Source organism: Scyliorhinus canicula, chromosome 1, assembly GCF_902713615.1.
Source record: "Scyliorhinus canicula chromosome 1, sScyCan1.1, whole genome shotgun sequence".
Classification (NCBI taxonomy): Eukaryota; Metazoa; Chordata; class Chondrichthyes; order Carcharhiniformes; family Scyliorhinidae; genus Scyliorhinus; species Scyliorhinus canicula.
The window spans coordinates 227,313,117-227,333,505 of NC_052146.1; the positions used below are offsets into that span (position 1 = coordinate 227,313,117).

Below are 20,389 nucleotides of genomic sequence, written 5' to 3' on the forward strand. Positions count from 1 at the left end.
ATACCCGCCCTTCACTCCCCCACCCTTCATAACCCCCTCTCATCCCCCCTTTAATGGGCAAGCCCCCCTCATGTTCAGACCCTTGGCAGTGCCATCCTGACATTGCCACACTGCCAGTGCCCCTGCCAACCAGGCAGGCCCCCGCCAACCAGGCAGTGCCACGCAGGCACCTTGACAGTGTCAGGGTGGGAGTGCCACGATACCAGGCTGGCAGCGCCAAGGTGCCCGGATGCCAGAGAGAGAGAGCCAAGGGCCACCCTGCCCTGTCTCCAACCACCATGGTCTCCAAAGGCTTGGGAAACCCCCCCAGGTGTCGTGTGGACCAGTACTAAACGGCAGCTGGTCCAGATTTCGGTGGGCTTAATTAAATATGCTGATCTGGATCTCTCCCAAGTCCTCTCTCTCGAGTTTCAACGGACTTGTCACATCACCAAGTCGGGCTGTGGGAAGGTTGGTACCCTGGCACTCTTGCTGGCACCCAGGCACCTTGGCACTGCCAATCAGGCACCCTGACAGTGCCATCCAGGCACCCTGACAGTGCCAGTGTGTCTAGACTGTTGGTGCCCAGGTGCCAGGTTGCCCGAGCCAAGGAGCGGGTTCAGGAGTGCCCTGCCCCTAAGAGGTGGGGGGAGGGATGTCTTGAGGACCCTCTAAGAGGTAAGTTGGGGCAGTGATGGGGTCTGGAGGCCATGGTGGGGTGTCCGAGGGCTGGTCGAGAGATCGGACGGCATTCAAAATGAGCTAGCTGCGGCCTCAGCAGGGCGTTCCTTGCCGAGGCCAAAAAAAATAAAGAGTCCCATTTGATAGCCCCCGCTATACATGCCCAAATCTGGACTCTCCAGCACTGAACTCCCTTGTGAATGTAGAAGATTATAGGGTAAGTTGATTTTCTAGTAGGATTTTGATCAAAAGTTACATGATAGATGTTTCAAAATGAATTCTGCAGGGACTTCTGGTGGCTGCCATGTGAGCGGTCACATATTTGGTGGCTCCTGCTCGAGGTGGAATTGATTGGTCCCTTTCACCCGATATAGGGGGTATTTGCTGGTTCTAAGTGCATGAGCAGTGAGAGATAGGAATTCTCTTCCGGTTGGGCCAGTTTATGACTTAACGAATGAGGAGTGTCACGATCAAGGGGCAGCAGTTTGGCCAGGAGGACTTTCGAAGTGCGACAGAGGTAAAGATGGCGGAGGGCTCCGGGGTGTCGGTGCCTAACCCAGTGGACTACCGAGCAATTTCTAGATTTTCTGAATGCCAAGTTCCAACAGCAGAGCGAAGAGGCCTCGGAGAACCTGGCTAGGTGGCAGAGCCGTTCGGGGCGACTATTGAGAGAGTGGAGCAAATGCTGGAGGCACAGAGTTCAGAGCTCCAGAAGGTGGAGGAGTCGGTGGTGGATCATAAGGACCTTGTTGGAGGCAGAGATGTTGCTTGTGGCAAAGGGCTAGAAGTGGCTGAGGGAGAAGGTGGAGAACCTGGAGAATCACTCCAAGAGGCAGAATCTCCAGATTGTGGGGCTGCCTGAAGAGATTGAGGGAACATAGGCCACAAAGTATATGGCAAGGATGTTTGAGAAGCTGGTGGGGTGGGGGTGGGGGGTTCTTTGACCATCCTCCTGTCATGGATCAACGCACGGGGTGTTGAGGAGGAGGTCGAAGGCGGAGGAGCACCCGAGGGCAATGGTGGCGCGGTTGTATCACTTTCTGGACAAATAGAAGATTCTGTGCTGGGCGAAGGATACAAGAGAATGTACCTGAGAAGAAAAGTTGGCACGCATCTACCCAGACTTGGGTGTAGAGTTGGCCAAGCGGCGGACTGGCTTCAACAAGGTCAAGGCGACCCTCTACAAGAAAGGAGTGAAGTTTGGGGTTTTGTAACCTGCTTGTCTACACCAGAATCAGGAATATTATTTCAACATTCCGGAGGAGGCGAGTAAATTTGAGAGACCATAGACTAGGAGGCTTGTGAGGACACAGAACTTTGGAGATGCCATTACGGGGAATGCGGGTGTGCATGCCGGGCAGATTGTTGTATTTACCATGTCAGGATCGGGTAAGTGTGTTCAACGTTTTTTGGGAAATTGTGAGGGGTGGTAGGGGAGAAGGGGGTAGACGGTTGCCTCAAGTGGGGACCTCCATGCTAGCAGGTAGTCTAGTTAACGGGAGTGAAGTGGGGAGACAATCCGTGCAGGGTGTGGGGAGGTGGGTTGGGTAGATTTGTTTTCTTTGTTTATGTGTGGGGGGGGAGGATGCTGATGTCGGTGGAGTTGGTGTGGCGCAGTTGGTTAAGGGGAGATGGTGGCAGACATCTTAGGGTGGCCCAGAGAGTGAGCGAGGTGTGGACCTGGGGAGCTGGTTAAAGAGGGGCTATGGCCAGGAACCCCCCAACCTGGTTCATTACGTCGAACATTAGGGGATTAAATGGGTCGATTAAGAGGCCTCGCATTTTAGGAGTTTGAAGGCGGACGTGGTATTTCCTCAGGAGACACATTTGGAGGTCAGGGACCAGGCAAGGTTGAGGAAGGGCTGGGTGGGGCAGGTATTAGGTATTCCATTCAGGGTTGGATATAAAGACGAGGTGGCAGTGCTGCTCAATAAGAGGGTGACTTTTGAGGTGGGGAGTATAGTGAGAAACCCTGGGTGTAGATTTGTGATGGTGAGTTGGAAGGGGCACCCGTAGTGCTGGTGAATGAGTATGCCCCAACTTGAGACGATGTAGAGTGTTTGATGCCGGTTTTGGCAAAGATTCTGCACCTGGGCATGCACCGGCTGATTGTGAGGGGGGGGGGGGGGGTGGGGGGGTTTAATACTGTGTTGGACCCTAGGTTGGACCGATTGTGTCCCAGGTATTTGAAGATGTTGGCTGTGGCAAAGGAGCTGTTGGGGTTTATGGAACGCATGGGAGGGGTAGATCCATGGCAGTGTGAAAGCCAAGGGCAAAGGAATATTTGTACGTCTCGCATGTCTACCGGGTGTACTTCAGGATAGACTTCTTTGTCTTGGACAAGGCGCTGTTGGCGGGGTTGGTTGGATTAGAGAATTCAACGATCATTGTGCCTGACCACATGCCGGATTTGCGGGTGGCAAAGGGAAGTCCCCAATGGCCGCAGTGGAGGTTAGATATAGGGTTATTGGCGGGTAAGGAGGTTTGCGAAAAGATAGGGGTGGCTATCCGGAACCATGTGGAGCAGAATAAGACGGGGAAGGTTTCTGCCTCCACGTTGTGGGAGACGCTGAAGGCAGTGGTAGGAGGGAGTTTATCTCGATCCGGGCGCACGAGGAGAGGGTGGAGCAGGCTGAGAGGTTGAGGTTGGTGGAGGCCATTCTGAGAATTGACTGGAGGTACTCCAATGGCACCTGAGGAGGCGCTGTTGAAGGAGAAACAGAGGGCGATTCTCCAGTCTCCGACGCCGAAATCGCATTCAGCGATTGTCTGGATCGTCTGGATTCGCGCTGAAATTGGGGGCAGCAACGCTTTTGTGATACTCTGCCCCCTCCAAAACGGTGTACTCTAGGAGTACGCCACACGCTATCAGAATGGCCTCAGGACGTCACCTGAGGCCTTCCCCGCAATGCTCAGCCCCCGATGGGCCGAGTCCCCGATGGCATTGGTCGCATGTGGTATTTATTTTTGGGAACTCAGCATGGCGGCTGCGGACTAAGTCCAGCGCCGCCACCGTTGGTGGGGGGAAGCCGATCCGCGGGCAGGGGGCGCTTTGGCAGGGGCTGGGGGCACTAGTGGGGGGAGATCCAGGTTGGCGGGCCTAGCCAAAGGAGGTCACTATTTGGCAGGCAGGGTCCATGCGCGGCCGGTGCCAAGTTGCACAGCACGGCTGCTGCAGGCCGCCGCTGTGCACATGCAGAGCCACAGACCCGGCAATTCTCCGGCCGTATCCGCAGCTAGAGCTGGGTGCAGTCCGCTGCATGCCTGCGAACCCCCCCCACCAGACAAAGGTTCAGTGGTCGTATTGCATTGTTTGTTTGATTGTAAAACGCCACCATTCCCAAGCCGGAGTCAGCCTAATCCTAACCTACTCTACACATCTTTGGGTCAGGAGGGTGAGACCCATGCAGACACGCGGAGAATGTGCAAACTCCACACGGACAGTGACCCGGGATTGAACCCGAGTCCTCGGTGCCTTGAGGTAGCAGTGCTAACCACTGCCGTCCCCGAAAGTCGGGATTTGTGAAGGGGCGTTAGCTGTTGATGAATGTCTGGAGGTTACTGAATGTAATTATGATGCTCTCGGAGGGCCGAGAATTGGAAGTGGTTGTGGCGATGGACATGGAGAAAGATTTTGATTTGGTTGAGTTGGTTTACTTATTCGAGGTGTTGGGGCAGTTTGGGATTCGTGGACTGGGTTTGGTTGTTGTATAAGGTGCCTAAGGTGAGTGTTCGGGCTACGCCAATCCACTTAACCTGCACATCTTTGGACTGTGGGAGGAAACCGGAGCACCCGGAGGAAACCCACGCAGACACGGGGAGAACGTGCAGACTCCGGACAGATAGTGACCCAAGCCGGGAATTGAACCTGGGACCCTGCAGCTGTGAAGCAATAGTGCTAACCACTGTGCTACTGTGCTGCTAATCCCACAACTAATTTTTTTGCAAACATATTCTTTATTTATAATATATCTGAAACAGACTTCACAATACATTTCAAATTGTCATAACAAAAAAGTGCAACAATAGGAGACTGCTGGTAGGGGCGAGTTTTCATTACTTTGGGATATGAGTGATGCAGAATATGGTTCAGCTGCATGAGTTGAATTTGGCGCGGTTGGTGGAGGGAATAAAGTCAGACGTTAAGAGGTGTGATGTGCTGCCATTGTTATTGTCTGGTCGGGTCCAGATGGTAAAGATGACGGTGTTGCCGAAGTTTTTGTTTGTGTTTCAGAACCTCCCGATCTTTGTGCCCAAGGCCTTTTTTTGTAAGGTTAAATGGGATGGTTTTGAGGTTTGTGTGGGCGGGTAAGGCTCCGCGGGATAGGAGGGTGCTTTTGGAGAGGGATCAACGGGGTGGGGGAGGGGGGCACGGGAACTAACACTGCCAAACTTACAAAATTATTATTGGTCCCAAAGTGATCCCTCACTAACACTTCTGTCATCTGCCCTTCTTTATTTCCCAAGAGGAGCTCAAGTTTAGCCTCTCTCTAGTCGGGCCATCCACATACTGAAAGAAATTCCTCCTGAATTCCTCCAACAAATTTCTCTCCATCCAAGCCACGAATGCTATGGCTGTCCCAGTCAATTTGGGAAAGTTTAAGTCCCCAACTATTACCATCCTATTTTTCTTCCATCTGTCTGTAATCTCCTTACATATTTGCTCCTCAATTTCCCGCTGCCTATTTGGGGGCTTGTCATACAATCCTATCACAATGATCTCTCCCTTCTTAGTTTTCAGTTCTACCCATATAGACTCAGTGGGCGAACCCTCGGATATATCCCCTCTCAGCACCGCTGTGATATTCTCCCTAGTCAAAAACCCAACTCCCACTCCTCTCTTACCTCCTGTTCTATCTTTCCTACAGCATCTGTACCCTGAAACAAGGTGCAACGCCTTGGCCAATCAGAGTCAATTTGCCAACCAATCAGCACCTTTTCCTCCTGTAGTATACATTGTTGTGACTGTTTGAAATTTGGAAAGCTTGCCTAATGAGTATATGACAACACGCCTCTCTTTTCAGCTGTATTCAAATACTGAACTACTAAGCAACTGTTTATCTTAGATGTTTAGTCAAGAGATTGATGCAACTGAAAAGATTACCCAAAGCCAAAGGACAAGTATTGGCTCTTTCCTAACTCTGAGTGCTCCTCAAGCCTGTGAGGAACCAAACTCAAGGAGTCTTGAAGAGTCTGAAAAACAAGATGAAACTTCTGGAGGAATAAATGCTGAGTAAGTGAAGACCTCGTTTCCTTCCAGTAAATAACATGTGACTGACAGGTGCTTTTGTCAAATATACTTCCATTGTACATGTTCTATTATAATCCAAGCTCTATTTTCAAATGTTTTTGGGTGATTTAAGAACAAATCTGCATTAACACAGTGTCTTTAATGATTCCAAGATGTTCCAAAGCACTTCACAGATAATGAAGAATTTTCATTGATACAAAATCAGTGCTGTAATATAAGGAAACTTGGCACCAATCTAAATGTGGAAAGATCCCATACACAGCAGTGAAACAAATCACCAGATAATCTGTTCTTAGTCACATTGGTCAGCAGATAAATATTGGCCATGGACACTCTTTGTTATTCTAATACTGTCCACGTGAGAGGACAGATAGTGCCTCAGTTTAACATCTCAACCAGAATACTGCATTTCCGACAGTGCAGCACTCCCACAGTAAGGCACTGAAGCATAAATCTAGATTATGTGCTCAAATTGACAGAGTTGGGCATGAACACACTACCTCTTAACTCAGAGGCATGAGTTCTATCAGAGCCAAAGCTGACACGTAGCTTAGATGTCCAATTTTGTGGACATGCAGCTCGAAAAAACTTGCTGATTACTTTCTTTCTAAAAGATGTTTCCCAGAATTCACCATTCCTGAGACTAAGTGTTGACGCTGCAGCAGGATTTGTGGAGTTCTACGACAGCAAGACTGGCGCCATACCTAGACCGATACAGTGATCATTGAGGGGCTTGCACAGACGCCACGTGGAACACAATCGATTCCAATGAGAAACGGTGCCGGATTTGGGATTGACACTCAGGAGGCTGACAAGCTGCAGCCACGTATACACACCACTCCCCAAATACACCATCCCAGCCAACATGATGGCAGTGAGACCAAGCTTGAGACGGTGCTGGACACCGTGGAGGAGAGGCGGGCCACCCCCGGCCCAGGAAGGAGGCTGCCAAACACCGCCGTTCGCCGTGCCTGGACGCAGGTGTCAGCGCCATGCACAACACTGTCTGGACCGGCCAGTTCAGCTGGAAAAAACTGCACGACCTTCTCAGGATGAGTAGGCAGCACTGTGACCCTGACACCTATCCCATCCTCGTCCCACACATCCGTAAATCTAACCCCCCACCCGGAGGGGTCTGAATCCCCCACCCTGTACCACATATCGGTCGCCATGATCGGATGCCGTGGCCACTGAAGCCACCAGCTACCCACCCCCTGGGCTGCACACATCAGACTGTCCAACACTGTGTGTTTTCTGTCCCCCACCCCCAGGAGGAGGCTGCTCACAACCGCTGGGAATGGGAAAAGACTGGAGGGGGACCGCCAGACCTGCGGCCCCTCACCGCGGCAGAGAAGAAGGCCCTGGATATGGTCGGCGAGCCCAATGAAAGGGAAGTCGCCGGGGTGGAGATCGGTGTCGGGCGAGGAAGTAAGACCCCGCTTAGTTGCGGTAATTCCCAGTGACACGTGTGTCAACTGCCCCGAACACCACACCTACACCACCCCCACATCAATCTCACATCACGCTCACCCCAGACTACTCTCACACCACCCTTATCCCAAACCGCCCTCAACCCCACACATCAACCCCACCCCCACCACTCCCCACGCCTGCAGTCTAATCATGCATCTTGTCTTGTATCTTGCAGGAGCTACTGGTTATGGGGCGGGCCCTTGTGGTGTTCCCCGATGACAGCCACAGCCTTGGGTGCCGAGCGGCAACGAGGACATCGACATGGATGGGAGCCATCATCCAAGACCCTGGTCACCCCGGAGCTCGGGTCCGATGATGACACAGATTTCCCGTCACAGCTGTCTTCAAAAGCTCCCACCATTTTGGAGACACTCATCTCAGTTGGGCACTTAAGTGAAGAGGCTTCTGGGGCACCTTCTGGTGCGCACCACACATGTGCTCTGGTACAGCAGGTGGAGACAGCAACTCCCAAGGGGGCAGACGGTTGGAGAACGGGCTGACCCCAGGGACTAGCTGCTGTCCAGCCGTGCTTTGGGCGTCTGGAACAGACAGTGCCATTGATCATGGAGATGCAGTCGCAGAGCCAGGGACTACATGAGGGATTGTCGGTGAACATCCAGCACCTACAGGCACAGGTGGAGCAGGACAACTGAATGTAGGACCAGGAGGTGGTGCCGGCCTTCCGTGTCACCCAGGTCAACAGCACACGGGTGGCAACCACAGTTGAGGCCATGGGGGTGAGGGTTTCGGCTATGGATCAGCATGTCCACAGACTGGGGCAATCTGTGCAGGCAGGGGCCGAGGCCCAGGACAGGGCTGCCCTCTCACAGGCAGCCATGAGCCATCTGGATATTGCAGCAGTGCACATGAGCATGGCCCAGTCACATCGGGCCATTAGCGAAAGCTTCGCTGGCATTCCCCAGGCACTGGCTGATGTGGTACAGTCGCAGAGGGAGGTGGATGGGTCCCAGAGGGAGATGCCACATTCACTGGCTGATGTGGGACAGACACAGACCCACAAGATGGTAGCACTGTCAATGGGTGATGTGGCATGGTCCCAATGGAGGTGGTCCACTCACTGTGCTCCATGTTTGCGAACATGCAGATACTGGGTCAAGACGAGAGCCTCGAGGACTGGCAGCGCCAGCTGGCGGATTAGCCTCAAGGGATAGCTCTGCTCCCACCCCCGCCCCATGGAGTAGCCCAGGGGCCATCAGGCACCCTGAGAGAGGAGGAGATGATGGGGCCCATGCCGGTGTCTCTCGCAGGGGAGGTGCCAGAACACCGCAGCACCTCGAATCCCCTCACCTCTGCTGTCTCAGCCCCATCTGGTGGGCAGCGGGCCAAACAGGGCATGACCTGGGACACCCGAGAAGCGGCCGGGCCCATCCAGGCCCGGTTGCCCTAGAAGACGCCCGCCAAGGAGGCAGGACGGGAATCATATCAGACTCCTGATGTACCGTCTGGGGATCCACCTGGACGTAATGTTAGGGCCCATAGGGCCAGAAAATTAGACACCAGTTAAGTTGGCGGGTGTTCAGGGAACAGTTTAGTGATAGGGGCTAGGGAACGTATCTGTGTGTATGTTTTCACATTAAACACCTGTGCACAATGTTACAACTTGCCTCGGTGCTCTGTCAGAGTAGCACAGTGGTTAGCACTGTTGATTCACAGAGCCAGGGTCCCAGGTTCAATTCCCGATTTGGGTCACTGTCTGTGCGGGGTCTGCACGTTCTTCCCGTGTCTGTGTGGGTTTCCTCCGGGTGCTCCAGTTCCCTCCCACAAGTCCTGAAAGACGTGCTTGTTAGTTAATCTGGACATTCTGAATTTTCCATCCGTGTGGAATGTGGCGACTAGGGGCTTTTCACAGTAACTTCATTGCAGTGATAATGTAAGCCTACTTGTGACAATAAAGATTATTATTAGAAGTGTGTGAGGGGTGGACTGGTCTGGGCTGGCCAGAGGGGGTGTGGGTGAGGGAGGATGGGGGGGGGGGGGGGGGGGGAAATGGGCCGACGTTCGAGGTGGGCTTGGCTCAGGGACTGCAGTTCAGCCAGCACTCAACGCTATGGTGTCCCACTCCCATTCCCCCACCCCCCCACCATCACCGCACCCCAGGGAATTCGATGGGACTGTGGGGTAGAATTGCCTGCTCACAAGCAGGGAGCATCCAGTTGAACGGTTCTAGTGCTACCGTAGGCAGGAATCAGACATTGTTGAACAATGTGGAGCAATAGAGGCCATCGCAGAGCAGGTTGTCATCATCCTCCATCCCATGGACCAGACAAACGGTTATTGCCAACCCAGGGTCCACATCCATTGTACGGCAGGTATGTATCACGGAGAGGGGTTGCACGCGGTGGAGGATGGGGTGTCTGTGCCCCTGGCCAGCCCCCCCGCCCCCATTGGTGAACTTGGAGGCGATCAGAGCACAACATGCCTGTTTACCCTGGCGCACACATTGTGCGGCCTACTTTTGTCTGCCTGGGCCCCATGACCTGCCCATCCTCGTCGTTCCTCGCATCCTCCTCAACAGACGAGGCCTGATGTTTATCCTCCTCCTCCAGCACATTGTCTCTCAGCTGCGCGATGTTGTGGAGGACGCAGCAGGCCCCCACAATGCAGGCCCTCCAGAACAGTCCAGGCACCTGAACTGTATCTTCAGGAGGCTGAAACACCACTCTATCACGGGGCCCTGGCCGCGGCATGTGCATTGTTGTAGCGGGTCTCCGCATCAGTCTGTGGTCTCCGGACAGGTCATCAGCCATTGCCCAGGAGCCAACCCTTCAGCCAGGGGTGCGCCTCGAAGAGGCCGGGGAACGTCGATTGGCGTCATGCACATTGTCCAATTATCGGGTGCAGACGTGCATGATGCGCATCTTTTTTTAAATACAAATTTAGAGGGTTTTTTTCCAATTAAGGGGCAATTTAGCATGGCCAATTCACCTAACCTGCACATCTTTGGGTTGTGGGGGTGACCGCAGACACAGGGAGAATGTGCAAACTCCACATGGACAGTGACCCTGGGCCGGAATCGAACCCGGGATCTCTGCTTCGGCATGATGCACATCTGATGGTCACACACCAGCTGCACGGTCATCGAGTGGAACCCCTTTCGGTTTGGGTAGAGCAACCTGTCATCTGCAAGGGCTTGTAGAGCGACATGCATCCCGTCAATCACCCTCTGGAGCCTGGACATCTCGGCGATGGCGGTGAACCCCGCTGCCTGGGCATCCTGGTGGGCCCGGTCCACACTGAAGTGATTGTATTGTGCCAACTGGGCATATTGGGCCTCCATGACGGCATGGTTGCACCTGTGCACCGAGCTCTGTAAGATCACGGACAGATCCCCACTTGGCGCCTGGAAGGATCCCGTTCCATAGAGGTTCAGGGCTTCATCACCTTGACACCAGGAGCAGGTGTCCTCCTCTATTTCCCTGTGGTGCCAGGAGCAGCAGGATCTGGCAGATATGTCGCACTGTCACCCAGCTCAGCCGGAGTCTTCAACAGCATGTCCGGTCCAGCAGGTCCTCGAATAACAGGCGCTGTTCGTATACGCAAGGTCTCATGCGGCGTCTCCTTTGCACCCCCTTCTCCTCTTCCTTGGCCTAAAGGCCAGCCGGCTTTCCGCACTCAGCAGCTGCCTCCTGTTCCATTGGGGCACGCTCCGCTGCTGAACATTCTGCCGGTGAAGCATCCTCCTCCTCGAGCAGCTCCAGTTCATACAGCCTCAGGGCATCCCTGAGGGCTGCAGCGACTAGGAGGCCACCATTGCTGCTGTATTCCAATATCCATTGAAAGGCTGACATGTTAGCACCGTGCGTACCCCCGTGCCGAACCAGGTCCTACACGGTGGCCCCGATTGACACTGAGGACCCTGCTCCCGCCCCCATCCGCATCTCGGGGCCGTCGATGCCCAGCACCATAGAGGCTCTGGCCATCCCTTCTGCCAGGGGTACTGTCAGCTGGTGCTGCCTTTTCCAGCGGTACACTCCATGACCTCGTCCTGCCACCCCGTAGGAACTACTGTGGGCTTTGCCCTTGGATGTGCTGGGTGATATCCCGCCGGCTGGTGATGGCCGGTTGGGAGGGGGGTTGTATGGTGCAAGGTGGGGTGCAGGGGTGATGGGGGGGTGGAGGCTGGAGTACGAGGGTGGAGGGGTGAGGATGGAGGCTGGGGTGCAAAGGTGGTGGGATGGGGCACCCATAAGGCTGGTGTCACTCTACAGAACCAGGGGCCAAGGTAGGTGGTCAGTGGAGTGCGCAGCAATATAGCTCTTTGCAGGCACTGGCAATGGTGGTCCATGCCTGGACACCAGCCCAGTCCCATAGTGGGGGGGGTCACCCGACCCTTGGCCCACCCCTTCGTCACCCACCCCCCCGAGCCCTGGTAGGCATCCCCCCCGAGCCCCACCCAGCACAGCCAGTGTCCAACCCGGTCGCGCCTCTCCATGTCCTACTTCCTCTCTCTCCCTCATCAGCCACGACACCTGTTTCTCGATTTTGAAAAGCACAAGTGAACCTCGCCATCGGAAATTCCCCCATTGAAGGCAGAGAATCACAGAGGCTCCGAAGAATACCAGATCAAGCCCGCTAATGATACCAGCAGAGTCTTGACGCCATTGTCGAGGCACCAGAGAATTGCGATTTGGCGTGAAACTGGTGCCCACCACGATTTTGACGTCAGAACTGATTCTCCGCCCAATTGTGATTCCTGAGTCCGGCGTCAGCCAACGAAGAATCCCGCCTGTTTTATAAGTGAATGAGTAGATTTCAGGCGACTCTGAACATATGTTACCAGGTTATTCCATCACAAAACGCATCACAGCCCAACTTGATCCTTTCCTCGCCCAAATTGCTGCACTTTCCACTAGGAGGTAAAGGCAACAATCAAGAATGGAAATGCGAGCAGGTTTGCTTTCCGTTGTCCAAAGCACTGAGGTTATCACAGTACACCATTGCCAAGCAAACTGAGATCAGCTAATCAACATGTTACACTTCAGATTGTCCCTTGTTCTTAGAACATAGAACATAGAACAGTACAGCATAGAACAGGCCCTTCGGCCCTCGATGTTGTGCCGAGCAATGATCACCCTACTCAAACCCACGTATCCACCCTATACCCGTAACCCAACAACCCCCCCTTAACCTTACTTTTTAGGACACTACGGGCAATTTAGCATGGCCAATCCACCTAACCCGCACATCTTTGGACTGTGGGAGGAAACCGGAGCACCCGGAGGATACCCACGCAAACACGGGGAGGACGTGCAGACTCCGCACAGACAGTGACCCAGCCGGGAACCGAACCTGGGACCCTGGAGCTGTGAAGCATTTATGCTAACCACCATGCTACCGTGCTGCCCCAATCTTCTCCATTGTGAATCTAAATGATATAAATGTACGATGATCACTGTTACCTACGTGTTCTCCCATGGACAATTGGTCCACTTGTCCCATCTCATTCCCCAGCAATGCCTCCTTCCTAGTTGGGTCAAAACAAACTGGTCAAGGAAGTTCTCTTGGATACATTTCAGAAATATCTCTCCATCCTTTCCCTTTATTCTAACAGTACCCCATAAATGGGTGGGTGATTAAAAGCTCAGAATATCACCACTCTATAGTTCTTGCACATCTGTGACTTTCCTGCGGATGTGTTCCTCTCTCAACTGTGCCTGGTAGAATGATCATACCTTTTTTGCTTTTCAATTTTAATCAATAGATCCTGTCCTTGACCACCTCAAGAATATCCTCACTTCCCATCACTGTCCTCTCTTATCAGTACAGCCACTCAACCTTTCTTCCTTCCATATCTTTTTAAAACACCACGGGATGGATTTTCCCCGAGTTGGGCCTACTCTGGAGGCTTTTGATTCCTGCCCCCGTTCCCAATGTCGGCATTTTCTGCCGGTACAGCATAAAAATGTGGGTAACAAGTCTGCACCCTGCTCTCCTGACCCGGCCAGTTCCATTCGGGGACAGGTATACCCTGCAAAATGTCCCTGTGGCAATTATATCAGCAGGAACGGATGGGTTGACATCTGTTTCTCCAAATGGACTCATTATGAATGCTTAGTTTGGGCAGCACGGTGGCACAGTGGTTAGCATTGCTGCCTACGGCGCTGAGGACCCAGATTCAAATCCCAGCCTTGGGTCACTGTCCGTGTGGAGTTTGCACATTCTTCCCGTGTCTGCATGGGTTTCACCCCCACAACCCAAAGATGTGCAGGATAGGTAGATTGGCCACACTAAATTTCCCCTTAATTGGAAAAATAATTGTGTACTCTAAATTTATTTATTTTTTAAATGAATGCTTAGTTGAGATTCAAGGTACATTAAAGAAATTGGTTTAGCAGCGATCTCTTTACACAAACTGAAGTGTAGTGTTAGCTTTGACCAACTGACAATTTATGGAGGTTATAAGAAGTTATTCCTTCTTTGATCTTTTATTCCTCAATGTCTGTATGTTTATTTGGGTGCTATGTCTTTTCGTCTGACGTCATTTCGTCCAACGACACTTCGTCCACGTCTTTTGGTCCAACGTCTTTTTGTCCGCCCGTCTTTTGGTCCAACGTCACTTTGTCCAATTATCCAATTACAAATAGTTTAATTTAGTTTTTCAATGTTACTGCTCAAGGATCCTCTCCACCTATTTCGCCTCTTGAAGTTGAGTTCTGCATTTGCGCTGCTTGATCTCCAGACATTATTAAGATAAGCTGCAGGATATTCACCCATGTATGCTCCAGCGTGATGAGAGCTATTGTATCTGATGGAATATTTGATCATTTCAGACCTGTAATGTCAGAACCCACTGCCAACCAGAGGTTTTAATCACTCGACGAAAATCGAGTTTAAATCTGCTTCTTTCAGAACTGCACTCATTGTCTAAATCCAATTAGACTCCCACTTATATCTGTGTCTGTCGGAATTGTAGAATATCAAATCATCTTGTCCTCTCCCCATTATTCTCTCTCGGGTATAGTTCTGGAAATGTAACTTTTAGGGTATTTCGGGAATTTACAATTTACATCAATTTTAAGTAATTTCGGGAATTTTAAGTAATTAGTAAACTTTTAGATTTTTTAACTGCATTTTTAGATTTTTTAACTTTTTAAACTGCATTTTTCAACTTGCATTTTACTTGCATTTTATCAATTACTTGCATTTTAGCAAGTAAATTAATGGAGTTAATTTGTCATTGGATAATTGGACGAAGTGACGTTGGACCAAAAGACGGGCGGACAAAAAGACGTTGGACCAAAAGACGTGGACGAAGTGTTGTTGGACGAAGTGACGTCGGACGAAAAGACGCGACACGGTTTATTTGCACCAGATTAATTGTGAAGTAGAGCAGTATGGTGGCACCAGTGGGTAGCACTGCTGCCTCACTGCGCTAGGGACCCGGGTGTACCGGTTTTCTCCCACAGTCCAAAGATGTGTAAGTTAGATGGACTGGCCATGCTAAATTGCCCCTTAGTGTCCAGAGGTTGGGTGGAGTTACGGGGATAGGGTGGGAGATTGGACCTGGGTAGGGTACTCTTTCGAAGGGTCAGTGCAGACTTGATGGCTGAATGGCCTCCTTCTGCACTGTAGGGATTCATAAAAGTCGTAAACTTCTCTCATGGAAGCTATGAATGGCAGTGTCTAATTGACACTTTTATATTGTTGCAAGAGCAGCACATTTTTTTCCAAAGCAGATTTCAGAAAAGTGTTTTTCTCATGAGCATTTCAAGATTTGCCATTGTTATTATATGGCGAGTTCATTCTGTACATGGTGCATACTGGGTAAGAATAGAGGTCCCATGTTGGGGGCACGGACGAAGGGGGGAAAATGATGTGAGCCAGAGGCCTCACTGCCTTAAATACAACTGGGATGAAGTCCCAGAAAACTGAAGTAACCCTTCTAAAATGGTGAGGACTGCATCCAAACTATCTCCGGCGTCAATAGAACAGACACCTGCCTCCCCAGATTTGAAATAGCACATGCTGTAGCTATCGATATGGGTTAAGGCTTGCCAAGTTTGGAAATTTACCAAACCCAGTTTTCCACTTAAAAAAAACAGTCCTTTGTATTCGTGAATATTAGGTGTCCAGTCCTCACCATTTTTAAGCCACATTTCCATTTCGGCCACTGCATCATATTCCCAGTTGGTTTTTATATTTGTGTTTATAGCTCTAATAACCCCGATAAGACCCACGGGGATGACCCAAATGATCTTCCTGTGGGACTCGTGGAATAAGGGATGGGTGGAGGCCCATCAGCTGGAGCTCACAGAATCAAAGCCGGCCCAGATTGGGACAGGCATTATCGGTAGTCTCAGTTGAGATCTATGTGCTGTGCGCCACATTGCAGCCTTTTCTTTTGGTTATAAATCAACCTCCGTTTGAATCACCTTCTCAGATCTCCTGTGATAAGATAAACTATAGCTGCAATTCTGGACATCCGGATCGCACTTGAATTCCTCAGATCCTGTAGATGTGGTATCTCTGGACCTCCGGAATGCCTTTGATAAAGTGCTGCACAGAAGGTTAATTCACAAGGTTAGATCACATGTACGAGGGATAATTGATTACCTTGGATAGAGGACTGGCTGGCGGCCTGAAGACGAGAGTCTGGATAAATGGGTCTTTTTTAGGATTGCAAGATGTAACTAGTGGGGTGCCACAGGGTTCAGTCCTTGGGCCCCAGCTATTTACAATCTATATCGATAACTTGGATACAGGGATAGACGGTTCTGCAGCCAAATTTGCAGATGGCACAAAAATAGGTGGGACAGTACGTTGCAAGGAGGAAATAAGAATTTTACAAATGGATATAGGTGTGCGAACCTGCCTCCCATACATTGACTATGTCTACACCTCCTGCTGCCTTGGGAATGCGGGCACAATCAAAGACCCCTCCCACCTTGCTTATTCTCTCTTCCAACCTCTTCCTTTGGGCAGAAGATACAAATGTCTGAGAATATGCAGTAACAGACATATGCTGCTACCACACTCCTAAATGACCCTCTTATGGACTGAACAGGGGCTGGATTCTCCGAAAACTGGAGCGATGGACGGGACCCGGCGCCAAAAACGGTGCGGATCACTCTGGCGTTGGGCCCCCCCAAACGCCGCAAAGTCTCCGGGCCTGAACGGGCTAGCAGCGGCGTGACGCCATTCGAGACAGTGTCTCCCGCCGTGGACGCGCCCCCCCTCGGAAGACCTGCTAAGATGGATGCCCGCCGCGCAGCCCCGAGGTTCCAGGAGCGCGACATCGAGGCGCTCCTGGACGCAGTAGAGGAGAGGAGGGAGGCCCTGTACTCCGGACATGGCCGCGGGGTCGCCCCACGCCTCAGCCGGCGCCAGTGGAGGGAGGTGGCAGAGGCCGTCAGCACTGTGGCTGTGACACCAAGGACAGGCACCCAGTGCCACAAGAAGGTGAACGACCTCGTCAGGGCAGCCAGGGTGAATACCCCATCCCCGCCCCCCCGATGTGCGGCACACCCCCAGGTGCAACCAACCCTAACGCTAACCCAACCCGAACGTGCTGCGCACCTCTGCCAATATACGCGCAACCGCTGGCGTGCATTCATATACCTCTCTAACACTGTTGCCCTTTACCCCTGCCACCCACCCACCCACCCACCCACCCCCCACAGGACAAGCGTGCACACAACAACAGGGAGCGTGAGAGGACTGGAGGGGGCCCAGCTTATGAGAGACCACTCACCGTTCATGAGGAAAGGGCCCTGAAACTGGCAGGTGGACCTGAGGACCAGGTTGTTGCCAATGCAGAGGTCGGGGGCCCACCAGCAAGTGAGTCACCCACGGCCCATCCCCATTCCCCTATATGCCCCCTCCCCATATGCCCCCTCCCCATATCCCCCTCATCCCTCCCTCCCCATATCCCCCTCATCCCTCCCTCCCCATATCCCTCCCTCCCTCCCCATATCCCCCTCATCCCTCCCTCCCCATATCCCTCCCTCCCTCCCCCATATCCCTCCCTCCCCCCCCCATATCCCTCCCTCCCCCATATCCCCCCCCTCCCCCATATCCCGCCTCCCCATATCCCCCCTCCCCCATATCCCCCGATCACCGCCTGCGTGTCTAACCATGCATGCTGTATTGTGTATTGCAGGACCAAACGTCGAGGCACCCGTCCCCGCGGATGCCGACCGCCCGCAGGACGCCCCAGGGCGGCCACGAGAGAGGGAGAGACCCGGCCCCTCTGGCATGCGATGCCTGCAGGACGCCCCAGGGCGGCCACGAGAGAGGGAGAGACCCGGCCCCTCTGGCATGTGACGCCTGCAGGATGCCCCAGGGTGGCCACGAGAGAGGGAGAGACCCGGCCCCTCTGGCATGCGACGCCCGCAGGACGCCCCAGGGCGGCCACGAGAGAGGGAGAGACCCGGCCCCTCTGGCATGCGACGCCTGCAGGACGCTCCAGGGCGGCCACGCGAGAGGGAGAGACCCGGCCCCTCTGGCATGCGACGCCTGCAGGACGCCCCAGGGCGGCCACGAGAGAGGGAGAGACCCGGCCCCTCTGGCATGCGACGCCTGCAGGACGCCCCAGGGCGGCCACGAGAGAGGGAGAGACCCGGCCCCTCTGGCATGCGACGCCTGCAGGACGCCCCAGGGCGGCCACGAGAGAGGGAGAGACCCGGCCCCTCTGGCATGCGACGCCCCAGGGCAGCCACGAGAGCGGGAGAGACACGGAGCAACAGGGAGACGACGCCCCCCCCTCTCGTGCAGGTGCAACGATGCAGGTGTGTGACACCCAGCGACGAGAGGAGCAGCCACAAGCCCCCGTCGCAGCCGAGCCAGGACAGCCCTACCCAGGACAGCCCTACCCAGGACAGCCCTACCCAGGACAGCCCTACCCAGGACACCACTGACCAGGACACCGACACACATGACACCGAAATACAGGACACTGACACACAGTGGACGGGTGGAGACTAGGCGCCACCCCAGAGTACCATGGACTCTGAGTCGGACGATGCTCACGACACAGCGCCACTGCTGACTCCAACACCCTCCACCATCGGAGAGACACTCACCTCGGTTGGGCACTTTAGTGATGAGGCGTCTGGTACACTCACTGGTGCGCACAACACAGCCGTACCGGTACAGCTGGTGGAGGTAGGAGCAACAGAGGCGTCGGGAGGTTGGAGAGCATCCTGGCGCAAGTGAACATCTGCCGCCCAGAGGGGTCCCGGGTTCGTGGTGTTACCACACCCACCCATAAACCCGATGCAGCCACCAAACCTGGGACGAAGGAAGCCTGGCTTGCAGCAGCTGCAGACGCAGGTGGAGGAGTGTGCCCGCGTCCAGGAGCTGGGAGTGGTGCCGGTCATGCGTACCACCCAGGCCAAAACTGCACGGATGGCGTCCGCGGTGGAGGCAATGGGTGCGACGGTGTCAGACATGGGGAGCAGGATGTGAGACCTGGGACGTTCCGTGAAGGCGGCGTGTCTGGCCCAGGGCATGGCTTCCCTCTCACAGGAAGGCATGAGCCGGAGCCAGCGGCAGATGGCAGAGGCGCTCAACGCCGTGGCCCAGTCTCAGCAGGCCATGGCCCAGTCTCAGCAGGCAGTGGCCCAGTCTCAGCAGGCCATGGCCCAGTCTCAGCAGGCAATGGCCCAGTCTCAGCAGGCAGTGGCCCAGTCTCAGCAGGCCATGGCGCTGGCCCAGCAGGCAATGGCCCAGTCTCAGCAGGCAATGGCCCAGTCTCAGCAGGCCATGGCGCTGTCCCAGCAGGCAATGGCCCAGTCTCAGCAGGCAATGGCCCAGTCTCAGCAGGCAGTGACCCAGTCTCAGCAGGCCATGGCGCTGTCCCAGCAGGCAATGGCCCAGTCTCAGCAGGCAATGGCCCAGTCTCAGCAGGCCATGGCGCTGTCCCAGCAGGCAATGGCCCAGTCTCAGCAGGCAATGGCCCAGTCTCAGCAGGCCATGTCGCAGTCCCAGCAGGCAATGGCCCAGTCTCAGCAGGCAATGGCCCAGTCTCAGCAGGCCATGGCGCAGTCCCAGCAGGCCATGGCCCAGTCTCAGCAGGCCATGGCGCAGTCCCAGCAGGCCGTGGCCCAGTCCCAGCAGGCAGTGGCTCAGTCTCAGCAGGCAGTGGCCCAGTCCCAGCAGGCAGTGGCCCAGTCTCAGCAGGCAGTGGCCCAGTCTCAGCAGGCCGTGGCCCAGTCTCAGCAGGCCGTGGCCCAGTCTCAGCAGGCCTGGCCCAGTCTCAGCAGGCCATGGCCCAGTCTCAGCAGGCCATGGCCCAGTCTCAGCAGGCCATGGCCCAGTCTCAGCAGGCCATGGCCCAGTCTCAGCAGGCCATGGCCCAGTCTCTGCAGGCCATGGCCCAGTCTCTGCAGGCCATGGCCCAGTCTCTGCAGGCCATGGCCCAGTCTCTGCAGGCCATGGCCCAGTCTCTGCAGGCCATGGCCCAGTCTCTGCAGGCCATGGCCCAGTCTCAGCAGGCCATGGCCCAGTCTCAGCAGGCCATGGCCCAGTCTCAGCAGGCCATCGCTGAGGGCATCAGCGCCATTGCCCATGTGCTAGCCGGCGTCGCACGGTCACAGACAGGGATGGGCAACTCCCTGAGCTCCATGGCTGCAAACCCGCAGACCCTTGTCGATACCAGCATAGGCCTCCAGGACTTGGGGAGCGTCGGATGGCCGGTCCGTTCGCACCCCCAACCCATGTAGATGCCCGGGGGCCATCGGGCACCCCGAGGGAGGAGGAGGTGCTGGGGCCCGTCCCGGGTCCCCCTGTAGGGGAGGTCCTCGAACACTGCAGCGCCTCAGACTCCCCACCCCCACCCCCCCCCCCCTTCCGTCCCAGGTGCATCTGGTGGGCAACAGGCAGGACAGGCTGGCAGCTCGCCATCTCAGTCGCCGGAGCCGCAGCCTGGCCCATCTAGGCCGGGCCGCCCCTGGAAACGGCCGCCAAAGAGATCCCGAGTCAGAGGGCAGGAATCGCAGGAGTCCACCTCCAGTTCTGTTGTACCGTCTGGGGAACCACCTAGGT

General features: G+C 54.4%; 1 protein-coding gene across 1 annotated transcript in view; it reads left to right on the forward strand.

Annotated features, from left to right (window-relative positions):
* si:ch211-130h14.4 overlaps window positions 1-20,389 on the forward strand; it is a 259,467-nt gene that overhangs the window by 213,843 nt on the left and 25,235 nt on the right. The window contains exon 14 of the mRNA XM_038808643.1: window positions 5,727-5,893. Within this exon, the coding sequence (XP_038664571.1) occupies window positions 5,727-5,893 (167 nt within the window). The remainder of the gene's footprint in view (window positions 1-5,726; window positions 5,894-20,389) is intronic.